The sequence below is a fragment of the Lynx canadensis genome, chromosome C1 (assembly GCF_007474595.2).
Source record: "Lynx canadensis isolate LIC74 chromosome C1, mLynCan4.pri.v2, whole genome shotgun sequence".
Classification (NCBI taxonomy): Eukaryota; Metazoa; Chordata; class Mammalia; order Carnivora; family Felidae; genus Lynx; species Lynx canadensis.
The window spans coordinates 21,232,472-21,247,933 of NC_044310.1; the positions used below are offsets into that span (position 1 = coordinate 21,232,472).

General features: G+C 41.9%; 1 protein-coding gene across 2 annotated transcripts in view; it reads right to left on the reverse strand.

Annotated features, from left to right (window-relative positions):
* Positions 1–265: 265 nt before the first annotated feature.
* Positions 266–15,462, reverse strand: part of TAF12 (TATA-box binding protein associated factor 12) — a 34,066-nt gene continuing 18,869 nt past the window's right edge. For both annotated transcript variants that reach the window (XM_030324392.1, XM_030324391.1), the window contains 4 exons: positions 14,017–14,094; positions 8,221–8,335; positions 2,232–2,320; positions 266–742 (listed from right to left, as the gene is read on the reverse strand). In XM_030324392.1, the coding sequence (XP_030180252.1) occupies positions 707–742; positions 2,232–2,320; positions 8,221–8,335; positions 14,017–14,094 (318 nt within the window). In that variant the 3' untranslated portion in view covers positions 266–706. The remainder of the gene's footprint in view (positions 743–2,231; positions 2,321–8,220; positions 8,336–14,016; positions 14,095–15,462) is intronic.

Genomic DNA, 15,462 nt, shown 5'->3' on the forward strand with positions numbered 1-15,462 from the left:
AAAAAAGACTTTGCCAAAACTCTTGAGATTGGGGCTCATGAGAGTCACCCTGTCCCGTTCTTATGGCAGAGAAACGACTCAAACTCCTACTGACGGTATGGCCTTCCTTGGAGTAAAATAATAGAAAAATTTCTGGGTTTTTTTTCTCCTCACAGAATGAATAGTGGTGCTGCCACCTGCTGACAGAGAGCTACATCCAGCCTTGCTTGTCCTCTGAACTCTCTCTGGCCTTTCAAAGGCTATAAGCCATGTATACCCTGTGTTCTTCGATTAATAACTTCTTTATTCTGGAAAAGCAAATGAAAGTCATATTCATATAAACACTGACATTACAAAGTACAGGGAAAAGGGGAAGAGAAAAGGAAACAAAAACCTCTACAAATCCTGCTAATACTGTCTCACCAAACAAGACCGTAATGCTTTGTTCCATATTCAATCACTTATATAATAAACCACAAATAAAATCTTCTCTGGAAGATACATTGTTCCTCTCTGAGACGGCAGGGAAAGGGACTGGAAGTTGGGATAGGAGGCTTTATTCTTTTGGCAGATCCTCTCAGTCATTATAGATATTGCTGTACTGTTAATAAAAAATATATGCTTCTCTGTAAAGCATTAAAAAAAAAAATCCAAGGATGAGATGGCTGAGGTCTCAGCTCAAGTATCTCCAAATACATTGTTGTCCATTCCCTGACCTTTCCATGTGTTATTTCTTGGTTGTTTTCCGGATCAATGCCATTCTCTGAAAGGAGAGTGAAATAACCAATAACACAGGTTAGAGTCAGGAACTGTCCTAGTCACCCATGTGTGGCACGGTCTATACCACAAGCTGGAGCCCTTGGGAACCTACATGTACAGCGCAGCTCAGCAGGCTCCTTTGAGCCTAAGAGCAGTCTTCAGGACCCCAAGAGATGTTTGGACAGGCCAGTAGATCCATTCTGTTGATCAAAAGACCCAAACTACTGTAGGTTAGCAGGATGGCAAGAAAGTTAAAAACAGAAGGTGACAGCTCTTGCCTTTTGGGGACTTAGGGGATAGGTCATCAAAGCATATGTTTTCTAGACTCCTAATCTCTGAGGATTCTAGAGTCCAATCTCTCTGAGGATGAAGAAAATAGGGAAGGGGACTGTTTCAAGACTGTTGCCACACATAAAGGGAGCTGATATTTCACTCTTGATGACCTATAGTGAAGGAAACTGACACTAACAATTTCCACCACAACCCATCAGGGAAACATTCAGGTCACAGGTTTCAAATTTTACTATTTCCAGCCACTGGCCAAATTACTGATTGGCTTTGCTTACTCTTTGACCAAGAGATTGTCCTAATATTATGATACTTGCTGAGAGAGGGGGACGGGGAGGGAGATAGGGCTGAAAAGTGGATAATTTGGGAACAGAGCCAAAATGACCATCCCTTGTCTGAAGGACTGCCTTCTGAGGAATACTGTGATCTTTTGATTCAGGCTATCAGTGGCTTCCGTGTAGGGCTTCCTCTGTGAGCTTTGTAAACACACACACTCCGGAGATCCCAGGATATGGAAAAGCAAGGGACAGTCAGCTACAACCACCCAACTATGCCCATTAAGCTTGGAAAGAACTCACTTTTGAAATCAGAGCACCAGCTAAATTAAGATGTTGTCAAGAGGAAGCCATCACTGCTATCAGATTAACCAATGACAGAGACAACTTGTTCACAGCAGAAGTGGAGTTAGTTCTCATACTGACCCCTCAGTTCTGTAGTCAGAGGGGCAGAGAACAAAGATGAAGCTGGGACAGAGGCCAGAATGCCTAGCACGGCAGTCTGGGCGCGACCCTCGTGCACAAGTATGGCTTATCTCTCCTTTCTTTAAACTGCCCTCTACCCAGAGGGCCACATATGATGTTCTGACAGCAACAGTGCAGGAGGATTTCATTAGGGAGACATGGAGGGGCGAGTTCTGTCCCTATTAGAAGAATCTACAATCAACAGCTTTAAGTGGCGCCCATCAGGACTGAGAGAAAAAACTGAGGCCACATGTGGGAACAGCAAAGTACCACAGATGTATCTCACTGTTCTCCCATGGAGCCCTGTGCTTCTTGCCCTCTCTGCTCTCTGGTCCAGGGAGTGGAGCTTACTGTGTGAGGGAAGTGACAACTGCAGTGATAGTAGCTGTGTGTGCTGTCTTGCTCCCTTGGAGACACAGCTCAAGGATCAGCTGTGACTCCCCTGGGTTTCTGACAGCTCCTCACCTGTTTGTGAGCCTCTGTGGTGCAAGCCTTTTTGTAGGGTCGGATTTCTTCAGAGCCAAATCCAGGGATCCACATGTTCCACTGGCGTTCTGCAAGGAAGAGGCCAGAGATAAGGGGACAGGGAAGGCAGTATCAAAGTGCAGGGGGACCCTTGGACAAGGGTCAGGGAGCACTAATCTGAGCAATCAGCTATATTAATTAGCAGTAACCCTGCAGAGGGATTCTATGGAATACAAATGGGGGAATCACATGTGGTGCCTCCAAGGTTTGAAATGACACCATTCGACCTACATGCAAAGACAAAAGAGGGAAATGAGTCCAGGCTGTGAGTTATGAGCCCTAAGGTTTCCATGCAGCTCAAGAGAACAGAAAAGTCATTTGTTTCTTCAGTTGTCTTTTTTTTTTTTTTTTTTAAAGTAGGCTCCACACTTAACATGGGGCTTGAACTCACGATCCTGAGATCAAGGGTCACATGCTCTCCCCATTGAGCCAGCCAGGCACCTTCAGTTGTCTTATTCCTATGTTCAAAGTCACTCCTCTCAAACCCAAAGGAAGAGAAGGAGGAGAAAGGCATTTTGAGCATTCTGGAGTTAAGAGCCAAGTCCCAGTTCTGCTGCTTCACTGTAGAGCTGTATGACGCTGGGTCTCAGTTTCTTCATCTTTTACATGGTAGTAACAACAGTAATAACCATGTCATAGGGTGGTTGAAAGCATTCAATGACATAATGCAATCCCAGAGCCTGGGATAAATGCACAGAGATATGGATATAGACATAGGTATGTCCATAGCACAGCCCTGTGTTCTGGTGCCACTGGATATGGTCATCCCTGTAAGAGTGTCCCTAAAGGTTCCAAGAGGGCAAAGAGATTTTGTTTATTAGAGTATGTCAGTAATTGGCACAGCTACACGGACGCCCAAACCCATGAATAAAAGTGCGGGGCACTTTAAGTATACCCAATATAAAAAAATTATACCTACACAAGATTATTTAGGGAATAAGCCTATTCAAAAGGAGTAAGATACTTTATCATATGCCCTAAAGCACTGAAAACATTTGTTTTGCAAATCTGTTTTGCCCCAGGCAGCCACTTACTTAAATCAAATTGAGTATTAGTGATTTTATAGTTATACTTTGTGTCTACTGTACAGTAACTATTGGGTGAATAAATGATTTATGTTTGGTTCTAGAATAATTTTATATACAGCTCTCTTCCAATATTTATTTGAAAATAAAAATATCTGAAGCCTTCTGCAAATGATATTTGTTGTCAGTCCTTGAAAGTGGAACTAATGGGGCGCCTGAGTGGCTCAGTCGGTTAAGCATCCAACTTCGGCTCAGGTCATGATCTCACAGTCCGTGAGTTCAAGCCCCGCATCGGGCTCTGTGCTGACAGCTCAGAGCCTGGAGCCCGTTTCAGATTCTGTGTCTCCCTCTCTCTCTGCCCCTCCCCTGTTCATGCTCTGTCTCTCTCTGTCTCAAAAATAAATAAACGTTAAAAAAAAAAAAAAAAAAAGAAAAGAAAGTGGAACTAAGATTATTCCCGGGGTGCCTGGGTGGCTCAGTTGGTTAAGTGTCCGACTTCAGCTTAGATCATGACCTCGAAGTTCCCGAGTTCAAGCCCCACATTGGGCTCTGTGCTGACAGCTTGGAGCCTGGAGCCAACTTCAGATTCTGGGTCTCCCTCTTCCACTCACGTTATGTCTCTCTCTCAAAAATAATAAACTTAAAAAAAAAAATGAGCCTTTAAAAAAGATTATTCTCTGGGAATTAAACTTTACAATCAATAAAAGTAGGTCAGGATATGGATATGTAAAGTGTCTTTAAAGAAAGAGAACAGCCAGGCTGGCTGGCTCAGTTAGTAGGGGATGCGACTCTTGATCTCGGGATTGTGAGTCTGAGCTCCACATTGCAGAGATTACTTAAAAAAAAAAAAAAAAAAAAAAAAAAAAAATCTTAAAAAAAAAAAAAAAGATAGTAGCTACCAGGCAAGAATGCACACATGTTAAGTATGTGTAGCAATGTATGTAAATTTGTATATATTTATGGGCGCCTGGGTGACTCAGTTGGGTGTCTGACTTCGACTCAGGTGATGATCACAGCTTGTGAGTTTGAACCCCACATCGGCTCTCCAGTCTCAGTGCAGAGTCTGCTTTGGATCCTCTGTTTCTCTCTCTGTCCTTCCCCGGCTTGCTCTCTCTCTCTCAAAAATAAGTGAAAATTTAAAAAGTTTTAAATACGCGTATATTTATATTTTGTATTACATTAATGTAACAGCAACAACAATCATTTAGTGACTAAAAGGTATAGTAAAATGTGTGGTATAAAGCAGCACTGTAGGGTCACCTGGGTGGCTCAGTTGGTTAGGTGTCTAACTTTGGGTCAGGTCATGATCTCACAGTTCATGAGTTCGAGCCCTGAGTCAGGCTCTGCACTGACAGCTTGGAGCCTGGAGCCTGCTTTGGATTCTGTGTCTCCCTCTCTGCCCCTCCCCTGCTTGCATTCTGTCTCTCTCTAAAACAAATTAAAAAACATTTAAAAATATAAAAATAAAGCAGCACTGTACAAAGCATTCCATGTACATTATCTCATTGAACTCCCACATTTCTTTTTTTTTTTTAAGTTTATTTATTTTGAGAAAGAGAGCATGAGCAGGGAGAGAGGCAAAAGGAGAGGGAGGGAGTGAGAGAGAGATAATCCCAAGCAGGCTCCAAGTTGTCAGCACAGAGCCCCATGCAGGGCTCAAACCCACGAACCGTGAGATCACAACCTTAGCCGAAATCAAGAGATGGACATTTAACCAACTAAGCCACCCAGGTGCTCCTAAACTTCCACATTTCTAAAGACTGTCTATCAGAAAGGGAGGTTATTTAACTACGCAAGTACAGAAAATCAGGTGAGAAGCAAACCTGGCAGCACCCATCCCAGTCGGTCAGAAGAGAGGAGATGTCCAGATTTTACATCCCCATCTGCAAGTCTATCTTTGTTGGGGGTGGTGTGCAGCAGACCTGGGTGGTCAGGTGTCATTCAATACCAGGTTCCTCAATTCCCCTTGCTCCAATCCCATGCCCCCCAAGCGATCTGATTATGCATCGGTCTCCACCTAGGCCTGCTACAGAAGCTGTTCTGGCAATGCAGACTTGTGAGTATTCCTATCTTTGTGACAATTACTTCTCACCCATAATGAATAAACTAACATTCCAATGTTATTTCTAATAATTAAAATACAAAATATTTTGGGGTGCTTTGGTGGCTCAGTCAGTTAAGCATCCGACTCTTGATTTCGGCTCAGGTCAAGATCTCATAGTTTGTGAGACTGAGTGAGCCCAGTATCAGCTCTGCACTGACAGCATGGAGGCTGCTTGGGATTCTCTCTCTTCCTCTCTCTCTCTCTGCTCCCTCCCCCACTTATACATGCTCTCTCAAATAAATAAATAAATAAATAAATAAACTTAAAAAAATTTAAAAATAGGAATGCTAAACTCTCAAAGTAATATAATCTGTTTTGTGGGGGAGGGTTGTGGCAAAATATACATAAAAATTACCATTTTAACCATTTTTATTTTATTTTATTTTAATTATTTTTAAATGTTTATTCATTTTAGAGACAGAGAACGACAGAGCATGAATGGGGGAAGGTCAGAGAGAGAGGGAGACACAGAATCTGAAACAGGCTCCAGGCTCTGAGCTGTCAGCACAGAGCCCGATGCAGGGCTCAAACTCACGGACCGCGAGATCATGACCTGAGCCAAAGTTGTGGCCCAACTGACTGAGCCACCACCCAGGCGCCCCATAACCATTTTTAGGCATACAGTTCTGCGGCATTAAGCTCATTCACCTTGTTGTACAACCATTATCACTACTCATTTCCAAAACGTTTTCATCATGTCAAACTAATGCTCTGTACACATTAAAGCAGTGCCCATCTCACCCCTCCCACGGCCCCTCATCATCACCATTCTACTTTCTATCCATTTGCATTATGGTGGTTTTAAAACATGTCTGCAAATTCCTTTACATGCCTCCTGTTAAGGAGTGGAGATTGCCTCAAAGAATAGAATTCAGTGGAGTGACACTGAGGGACTTCAGACACTGGGTCAGTGAAAGCCGTGCACTTTCTGCCAGGTGGTTATAGGATACTCATCCTGGGAGCCTATAGCCACCATGTAAGAAGTCCAGCCAGGGGCGCTTGGATGGCTCAGTCAATTAAGCATCCGATTTCAGCTCAGGTCATGATCTCACGGTTTAGGAGTTCAAGCCCCACATCAGGTCCTGTGCTGACAGCTCAGAGCCTAGATTCTGCTGCGGATTCTGTGTCTCCCTCTCTCTCTGCCCCTCCCTCACTTGCACTCTGTCTCTCTCTCTCTCTCTCTCTCTCTCAAGAATAAATAAACATTAAAAAACAATTAAAAAAAAAAAAAAGAAGTCTAGCCATCCCGGGACTGCACGGGATGAGATCATGTAGGGAGACTGCAGACAAAGGAAGACCTTTGGAGTCCCAGCTTTTTGAGAGCATTTAGCCCTGGTATCAGACTTGGACATGATGAAACCCTGTTATGGGTTGAATTGTGTCCCTCAAAAAGAAAAAGACATGTTTAAGTCCTAACCCCCAGCACCTCAGAATATATTGGTAATAGGGTCACTGCAGATGTAACTAATTAAGATAAGGTCATACAGGAGTAGGGTGGGCCCTTAATCCAGTATAACTAGCATCCTGAAGAGCAGAAGAGGCAGACCAAGAGACACACACAGGAGAGAAGGTCACTCAGAGGCATAGACGGAGTGATGCAGCTATATGCAGGCAAGGATTCCTAGCCACCAGCAGAAGCTAGGAAAAGGCATGGAAAGATTCTTCCACAGTAACACTGGAGAGATCATGGCCCTGCTGATACCTTGATTTTAGATTTCTGGCCGCCAGAACTGTGAGAGAATAAATTTTGTTTTTTTAAGCTACCTAGTTTATGGTACTTTGTTACGACAGCCCTAGGAGACTAATACATCTTCCTTCAAAACAATCTCAGCCCCGGCCACCACCTGACTTTAATTACGTGAGAAACCCCTTAGCAAAACTGCCTGGCTAAACCCAGTCACCCCCTGACTTATGAACAAAATAAACCATTGTTATTGTTTTAAGCCACTGTCTTGGAGCAGTTTGTTACCCAATAACACATAACTGGAATATCTGTCCTCTATTACTAATACCAGCAACGTTAACCAGAAGTGTGTTATTTACTCCACCAAGACTACCAGCGTCTCCCTAAGCTATACCTTCCTGACACTGGGAAGGAAGCCTTTTTCAGTAATCAGTCATGGGCTGATCTATACCGAATCCCTCAATCTGCCTCATTCAGTTGGCTTGACTATCTCTGTACTCACAAGACTGTTCACTTTCTTCTGAACTGCATTGTAACCAATGCAGAGTGGGGCTTGTTTATTTCCCAAGTAATTATGGTTATCAATGTTATCTCAGAAAAACCCAAGCTTGAATTTAGTGTAGAAAAACAGAACACAAAATTATATGTATATTATGATTACAATTTGGGGGAGGGGGGCAATGCATAAATAGGCTAAAAACTGGAAGAGAAACACCATTATTTAAATGGTGGAGACATAATTGCTACATTTATAAAACTCTACTTTGTGCCAGGTCCTGTGCCAGTCACTTGACAAACATAACCCGTAATTCTCATGATCACCCTACAGGGATGATATTATGATCTCCACTTTACAAATGAGGAAACAGGCTCTAAGAGAAAGTTGGTAGGAAGGACAAGGTGATACAGACAGAAAGTGGCAAACCCAATGCCTTGGCTCATTCTCCTTACCATGGATGGGCTTCCCTTCTCTATGTAAATCTGCTATGGAATGAATACATACATCCCAGAGCCCAATAGCCTAATTCTGACATGAAGGTTCCTCTGACTAGATCTTCCTGGTGGTCCTAAAGGAGCAACAGTGTGAATGCCTCAGGGAGAAACAAGACCACATACCTAGATGCAGCTGGACATCTTTCACCTCCAGGGTGCTGGACTTGCGATGCCGAGCAAGCTGGCAGGCTGCTGTCACCACACTCTCGATAAAATCATCAGCAATCTGCAGCAGCATCTGGGGAAGACAAAAGTGGGGGAGAGTAACCATGACACTGGCAGAGTAGGCTCCTGTTGCTGGGACAACTGTGTCTGCTTGAATCACATATTTAGTCAGGCTTTCTATTAGAAGCCATGGAATCAGCATTTGGGCTAAGGTGAGGAGGAAGAGGAGTGAGAACAACACTAAAAACACATCAACTCATTAACCAGGTTGAGCACAACTCACACCTTTCTGAGGATGTTACTTTCTGTACTTCCTACCTGGCAGGAATCAATCAGGCCAATCCCTCACTCTCATATTTTCTTCTGAATTAGGTGGGAAAACAAAAGTGAATCTTTATACTTCCTCACTCACAGTCTCCTAAAGCATTTTTATTTCCATTATCTCACCTAGTCCTTCTATTAATCCTGTGAAAAAAATGGGGCATGGATTTTATCCTCCTTCTATACAGAAGGATGCTGACTCATGGCCATGCAACTGCTAAGCACCAGAAGCAGGATTCAACTTCCAGGTTCCATGTCCAAATCCTGGGTTCTTTCCACTTCATTATCATTTATCCTGGACTATGTGAAGAGTAAAATCAGAATTTGAAGCTAAAAATTGGAGTTTTAATCAGTCAATACCTTGGCCTCCTCTGCTGACCAAAAATAAAATGAATTACAATCATAGACAGGTATACCTTATTCTGTTAGACTATTATTGCATTGTTATCTTTTCTATGAAACCAAATGGATACCATCCACAGAGATGCACAGAGAGTGAGGGAAGGGCAGAGAGAGAGGGAGGGAGGGAGAGAGGGAGAGAGGGAGAGAGGGAGAGAGAGAGAGAGAGAGAGAGAGAGAGAGAGAGAGAGAGAGAGAATCCCAAGCAGGCTCCACACTGTCAGCACAAGGCCCAACATGGGGCTTGAACTCACAATCCATGAGATCATGACCTGAGCTGAAGAAAAGAGATGACTAACTGAGCCACCCAAGCACCCCTTTCTCTCTCTTTTTTTTTAAAGTAAGCTTTACGCCCAACATGGGGCTTTGAACTCACCACCCTGAGACCAAGAGTCACATACTCTACTAAATGAGCCAGCCAGGCACCTCCTAACAGAGAGATTTCTGATTAAACATGGCAAATCAAATCCAAAAATGACCTCCTCTCCTTCCCTAAATCCACTAAAATAATAAAGGGAAAAAAGACATATAAATTCACAAAGACAACAGGAGAGAAAAATTTAATAGACACGAGATTCCAATAAACTTTTATTTGTTTATTTTTTGAGAGAGAGAGAGTGCATGAGCGAGGGAGGGCAGAGAGGGAGGGGAACAAAGGATCTGAAGCAGGCTCTGTGCTAACAGCAGACAGCCCAATGTGGGGCTTGAGTTTACAAACCACAAGATCATGACCTGAGACAAAGTCAGATGCTTAATCAACTGAGCCACTTGGGCACCCCTCCAACAAACTTTTATTTTTTTATTTATTTATTTATTTTATTTTTTTTAAATTTTTTTTTTTCAACGTTTATTTTTATTTTTGGGACAGAGAGAGACAGAGCATGAACGGGGGAGGGGCAGAGAGAGAGAGGGAGACACAGAATCAGAAACAGGCTCCGAACCATCAGCCCAGAGCCTGACGCGGGGCTCGAACTCACGGAGTGCGAGATCGTGACCTGGCTGAAGTCGGACGCTTAACCGACTGCGCCACCCAGGCGCCCCTCCAACAAACTTTTAAAGTAAACTTTTGCCAAGGAGATAACAGAGGAAAAGTGGGATCTGACCTGCAGATGGAATGTACAACATAAGTGCCCATAAAGGGGACACCAATGAGAGTTAAACTGATTTGCCCCTTGCAGCCCCCAAAAGATCCAGCTTCTGGAAGTGCTATTTACATAAAAGATTGGGCTGAGGCACGGAACTAAAATCTGAGAAAGTATTACAAGTCTATATACAGACTAGTCCCCATTCCCTCCACACTCCAAAAGCAGCCAAGTGACTCCTCCCCACACATACCAGAACTCAGCAGGTTTATTCCCTAGAACACTGAATAGCCATGGCTCTGGATTAGAATACATCAGACACAGTGATGGCAGGGGAGACATACAGCCTCTTTCTCTTGCCTTGCTTTCAGGATGTCAGAAGCTAGAGATAAACCCTCCAGATAGGAGCCTGGAGGATTCCTTTCTGGAGATACCAAATGACTCTAGAGAATAGACTTACAGATGCTGAGATGTAGAGATCCTCCAATAAGAAGGCTGACTTGTGGACAAATTATTCTGGAGTGAAGCCAGTGGTTTGCTAAAGCCAGCTGAGAGGAGCTCATAAAAGTCAATTAATTACATGCATTTCTTCACAATCTTGCATTCAGCAACATGTTGATAGCTTAAAATAGGGTATATTGGGAATATGTACACCACAGAAATTAGGAAACGCTAAAAATTAGGGCCTTTTCCTCCACCAAATTGGTTGCTAAACATTAACAGTATGTTACTAGATGAAGCCAATCAGTAAATTCTGCTTCACATCAGCTTTTTAGTGGCTCAGTCTTTAAGAACAGATCGTCAAGAACACCAAACATGTGAAGGAAATCTCCAATACTAAAAAGAAAATAAGCAAACCAAGGAGAAAAAAAGGGCCCAGGGGACACTAAGACAATGCAGGGAAAAGAAGAAAATGTCAAAAAATGGAATTCCTTGGAAAGAAAGGTAAGAGAAGATATTACAACCATAAAATAAGAACAGAGTGGCTTGGGGAAAAAAAGGACCAATTAGAAGTGCCTGGCTGGCTCAGCTGGTGGAAGAGTATGACTCTTGATGTCAGGATTCTGCAAGCCCCACCTTGGGTGTAGAGATTACTTACAAAATAAAATCTTTCCTTTTTTTTTTTATATTTTTGAGAGAGAGAGAGAGCACGCACAAGTTGGGGAGGGACGGAGAGAAAGGGAGACACAGAATCCAAAGCAGGCTCCGGGCTCCAAGATGTCAGCACACAGCCCGACTTGGGGCTTGAACTCATGAACCGCGAGACCATGACCTGAACTGAAGTTGGATGCTTAACCAACTGAGCCACTCAGGTGCCCCCAAATAAAATCTTTAAGAAACAAACAAAAAAAGGACTAGTCAACAAGAAAACCTCATGAGAATTCTAATTTTTATAGCAAAAAACCATAAAACTTACAAAGTTTAGAAGATAAACTAAGAAAAATCTCCCTAGCAAGTGGAACTTAGAATTATAAAGAAATGAAAAATAGGAAATCAAAGACAAAAAACCCTAAGAGGACCAATGCAGAAGATTCAATATCCAACCAATTGTCATTACAGAATGAAAGAGCAAAAACAGAGAAGAAATTATCAAAAAACTAATATAAGAAAATGGAAGTCTCACACACTGCTGGTATGAATGTTAAAGGGTGTATGTAGCACTTTGGAAAAACAATTACCACATGACTCTGCAACTTCACTCCTAAGTATATTATCAAGAAAAATGAAAACATATTTCCACATAAAACTTATGCACGAGTTTAAAAAAAAGGAAAAAAACAAAATTTGCACATGAATGTTCATGCAACATTCATAATAACCAAAAAGTGGATACAACCCATCAACTGATGAATGGATAAACAATGGTATGTCCATACAACAGAATAGTATTCTGCCCTAAAAAGAAAAGAGGTACTCATATCTGCTACAACATGGATGAACTTTAAAAACATTACACTAAGTGAAATAAGCCAGTCACAGACACCACATATTATATGACTCCATTTATCTGAAATGTCCAGAACAGGCAAATCTATAAAGACAGAAAGTAGATTAGTAGTTAGTTGCTTAAGGGCTGTGGGGGTTGGAAAAAAATGGGAGTGACTGCTAATAGGTAGGGGTTTCTTTTAGGGGTGATGAAAATGTTCTAAAAATGACAGTGTTGAGAGTTGTATAATTCTGTGAAGAGACTAACAACCACTGAACTGTAGATTTCAAATGAGTGAATTTTATGGTATATGAATTATATCTCAATAAAGCTGCTACCCCCTCAACCACTCCCCCATCCTCCCCACACACAAAGAGAGCAAGTATTTTTCCCTCTGGTTAAAAAAAATAAAAAGAGTTATACTTTTTTTTTATAATTTGTATTTCCTTTCCTTGTCATTACATACTCTTCAGCAAAGGCAAAACAAACTAATAACAAAAAACTCCAAACCCCAAAATATACAAAATCATCCCAGAATTGAGGCACTCAAGTCCCTAAAATAAAAGATGGTTCCAGGAACCCAGCACAACAAATGAAAAAAGATAGCACTAAAGCTCATATGAAAATTCAGAATAGAAAAAAAGTTAACACTCTAGGGGCACCTGGCTGGCTCAGTTGGTAGAGCATGCAACTCTTGATCTCAGGGTTGAGTTCAAGCCTCAGGTTGGGTATAGAGATTACTTAAAAAAGAAAATATTTTAAAAAATAAAGGGAAAAGAAAAAAGACTCTAAAAAACCAAAATTGGGATCAGAATGGCATAAGACCTTTCTGTTTTTCTTTTTTTTTTCTCAAGTAGGCTCCATGCCGAACATGGGGCTTGAACTCACGACCCTGAGATCAAGAGTTGCATGAAGCACCCTGCATAAGATTTCTTAATAGATTTTCAAAGACAATGGAGCAATGCCTTTACAACTGAAAGGAAAAAAATGATTTCCATAATCAAATTCTAAACTCTTTCAAACCAAAAATTAAGTGTGAAGTTAGAATGTAGACATTTTCAGACATTTACCTCTCATCTAACCTTCTTAGACAGTAATAAAAATGTGCTTTAACAAAAAGAGGGAATAAAGTAAGAAGAGGATGTAGGATCTAGGAAACAAGAGATCCAAAGAGAAAAAAAAAGAAAGAGCAAAAGGAAGACCCAGGAGAGGTTTGTTCAAGTGACCTAAAATTAAAATTAATCAGACCAGAAGACGATGGAGGATTCTGGGAGTGAAATCTCCGAGTCGGGAAAGCGGGCGGGGGAGAGACTAAAATCTGCAGATTATTTTTCCATTTGGAAAACAATGTTGATAAAGTGTACACCAGAGGTGATAGCAGAAGTCGAATAAAAAAGGCACACACACAAAAAAAAAACTAAATGAAAATGAGTCAATTATCAACTTTGTAAGTAGTACAAAACAGGACTTGGTTCAGTGGTGAACAATATTTACTTGGTCAGAATAATGTAAATACTGATTTCTGAGTTACCTAAAAGTTGTGACAAAAGTATATTGGAAAAATGAGGGAAAGGGAAGCATGTATGGATGTGAGTGGTTTAACAAAATTCTATCAACAGACAGAAATCAAAGAATATCTGTTTCAGTATATTACTTAAAAATATGGAGGAATATTATAGAAACAACTAAAATTGTTGAAAGTGATTGCCTGTGAACAACAAACGAAGCCCTTTTCGCCAAGCAAAAGCAGCAGCAGCTGCTAGGTAGAAAGTGCTAGGCATTCTACTAAGTGATTTGTACAAGTTATTCCAGGGAACCCTCACAATAACCCTGTGGGTAAATAATACCATACCCTGCCAACACAAGAGGAAACCGAGTCAAAAAGCGTACGTGACTTGTCCACAGCTACAGAACTGGTAAGTGGCAGAGCCAACATTCAGATTCAGATTAGTCTGCCTCTAAAGAGCCAATATTCTGTATTAGCTCTCAGGGACACAGATTCTGGGGTTCCCAACCCCACCTTACCTCCTCCACATCTTCATCCAATTGCTCATTAGGATCCACTTCTCTGACTAAGTCTTGTAATTTCTTCTTGGTCAATACCTAAAGTTAATTGGGAGAAGATTTTTTCAGTAAGTATTAAGGGAGAAAAACACCTCATTACCCTGTAATGAAGAAAGGCTGTCACTGTGTTGGGTTTAGTTTCTACTTTCCAAAAGTCAGCAGTCTGGCCTACAAGACTTGTATTCTACGAAACTGTACTCTCAAGACAGAAGTAGCCCAGGGAAAGGCCACAAGAGCAGTGTGGCCGAGAGGCCAACATCTGTCAGTTTATTTCTGCTTCATCTCTTTCTCACTATGCCTTACCTTCCCTCTACATTAAATAATTCGCAATTTTCTGACCATCACAACTTGTATGTGCCTCTGTTGCTTTTGGACGTGCTCTTCTACCCTTCTTCCTATCTGCTCAGTCTATGGTGCCTTCTTTCTGCTTTTCCTAGCCCACCCAGGTAAAAGGAACCACTTCCTCCTTTGGCCTCTACTAGACTCTGTGCACCCTTCTATCATTGTATGTAGTTGTAAACTTGCCTGTTTCTTTCTTTCTTTTTTTTTAATGTTTATTTATTTTTGACAGAGACAGAGTGTGAGCAGGGAAGGGGCAGAGAGAGAGAGGGAGACACAGAATCCAAAGCAGGCCCAGGTTCTGAGCTGTCAGCACAGAGCCCAACACGGGGCTCAAACTCATGGACCCCAAGATCATGACCTGAGCCGAAGTCGGCTGCTCAACCGACTGAGCCACCCAGGCACCCCATAAACTTGCCTGTTTCAGACTTAGTAGGCTGAAAGCTCCCTGAGGGCAGGGACCATGTGTTCATCTCCATATAATATTTGTATAAGTGTGTACAACTGTGATCCCTTTTTCAGAGAGGAAATGTCATGTTACATATATATACCATTAAACAATAATCAAAAGACATACATTAAAATGCTAACCATAAACTGAGAATAAACTGAGGGTTGATGGGGAGTGGGAGGGAGGGGAAAGTGGTGATGGGCATCGAGGAGGGCACCTGTTGGGATGAGCACTGGGTGTTGTATGGAAACCAATATGACAATAAACTTCATATTAAAAAAAATGTTAACCATAGTTATTTTGGGGTGATGGTAAAATTATGGGCTATTTATTCTTGTATTTCTAAAGTTTCTGTGATAAGCATGTATAATCTTGGAAATAAAGAAAAAAGAAACAAATTTTTATTTATTTATTTTTTTAATTTTTTTTTTCAACGTTTATTTATTTTTGGGACAGAGAGAGACAGAGCATGAACGGGGGAGGGGCAGAGAGAGAGGGAGACACAGAATCGGAAACAGGCTCCAGGCTCTGAGCCATCAGCCCAGAGCCCGACGCGGGGCTCGAACTCCCGGACCGCGAGATCGTGACCTGGCTGAAGTCGGACGCTTAACCGACTG